Raw genomic sequence first — 1,568 nt, 5'->3', positions numbered from 1 at the left:
ATATATATACAAAGAGACATAGCACTCTATGCAGCACTTGTAGTGATCAGTAAATTCGAATGCGTATCCAATTATGCTATTAAATATAGCTACCTGATCAATTCCAACAATGGGTGTACACATAGATCATCGCACGGGTATCGTTTATAACATCTGCTCGGAGAATCTCAAAGCGATGAATGATCAAAGAATATTGTGCAACTAAAATCATCTACAATAACTAACGATATGCACTATAAGTAAGTTTAACACGAACCGAAGGAGTTGTCGCTGATTCACGGCGAGTACTTACCAGATAGGTGTGCGTCGTCCGGTGTGCCCTGTCTGTTTGGCTTGCCTCTGGTAGCCCTTCTAAAGAGTCCAGAGACACACGAACAGCGCGATCTCCGACGGCATGGTAGTGGAACTTGAAACCCTGATATTGATATGTATGCGATTTAAGGTTGTGAGCACACATAATAAGGCATCAGCATAAACACATTCATATAAACCGGTGAGAATCCCTTGAAACACGACAAACAGCACAGCAGAACGTCTGACGTTTAATTCGGTCTAGTTCACAGCCCTACCACTGCTGCCAGGTCCTTCGTATAATTCTGCAACACCTCGGGGGTGAAGTACAGCATGCCGTCCGGCAGACTGGTGTCAATGGGTTCACGTGCCGGTTTTAAGAGTGCGGCAGTGCCTAAGTCGAGTATACCATCTGCGTAGGCCTTGATAGTGTTGAACCTCAGTAGGCTGCTCTGGTTATTGGAATAGAACTCAGTCAGAGCCGTCACCTGCATGATATCCGAATAGCGAGCTTTGTATGAGCTTTTACAATTTCCTTGCTTCATAGTCTGCTATGGTATGGAAATATTTTAATACAAACTGTAGCCGTCTGTTAATGATCTCCAGAAACCCGAGAAAAACAGGTCGCTGGACATTGGAAGACACACATGGCTTCTTGGCACTGGGTGAGAACAGTATCCGTCGACCAGACCAACACACCTCTATCCATAATACCGTCCACGCCTATATGTGCTAACTATCCTAGAAGTATAAAAAACGAACCCAGAAGTATAGACGACTAACCCACATAGTCAAACAATACCTGACTTGTGTATTCGCGATCAGGAAAGAGATACAGCGCATTGCTAGCTCTTGCAGTAAGCATGCCTTCTGCTTCGGCTCTCCTCCACGCCTCGACATGTCCACGTGTCCAGTACACTCCGGCGTCAGAGACGGACGTGACACCTGCGTCACAGGAGTACGTACATATACTTCCTAAGTTATACGATAACACTCGAGGGAAAGTAAACTGCTACGGTTGAATACACAAACACATACACGTGTGCATGGAAATGATCTGAAGATACACATCAAGAGTTTAGGGTTTAGGGTTTAGGTATCTTTATTTGTTTACTACACATCAACCACGGAATTGCTGAGCAGAATAAAGTATAGCTTTGACACCCGTCTGCTTAATACACGCTAAATGCAATTGGTAAGCCCATTTATACGTGAGAGCATTCTGTCAGTTACCTGGGGAAGCTGGACAGTTGCTGGCTAGGGGGATGGAAGTTATA

At 44.6% G+C, this 1,568-nt stretch overlaps 1 protein-coding gene across 1 annotated transcript in view; it reads right to left on the bottom strand.

The window, feature by feature from the left end:
• Positions 1 to 1,069: 1,069 nt before the first annotated feature.
• The window catches only part of SARC_05085 (hypothetical protein), a gene marked incomplete at both ends in the record, with an annotated part of 3,860 nt that continues 3,361 nt past the window's right edge, over positions 1,070 to 1,568 (bottom strand). The window contains one exon of the mRNA XM_014301056.1: positions 1,070 to 1,236. Within this exon, the coding sequence (XP_014156531.1) occupies positions 1,070 to 1,236 (167 nt within the window). The remainder of the gene's footprint in view (positions 1,237 to 1,568) is intronic.

Source organism: Sphaeroforma arctica (genome assembly GCF_001186125.1).
Source record: "Sphaeroforma arctica JP610 unplaced genomic scaffold supercont1.312, whole genome shotgun sequence".
NCBI lineage: Eukaryota > Ichthyosporea > Ichthyophonida > Sphaeroforma > Sphaeroforma arctica.
The sequence above is the reverse complement of the archived record's forward strand: the minus strand, read 5'-3'. Positions and strand labels throughout refer to the sequence as shown.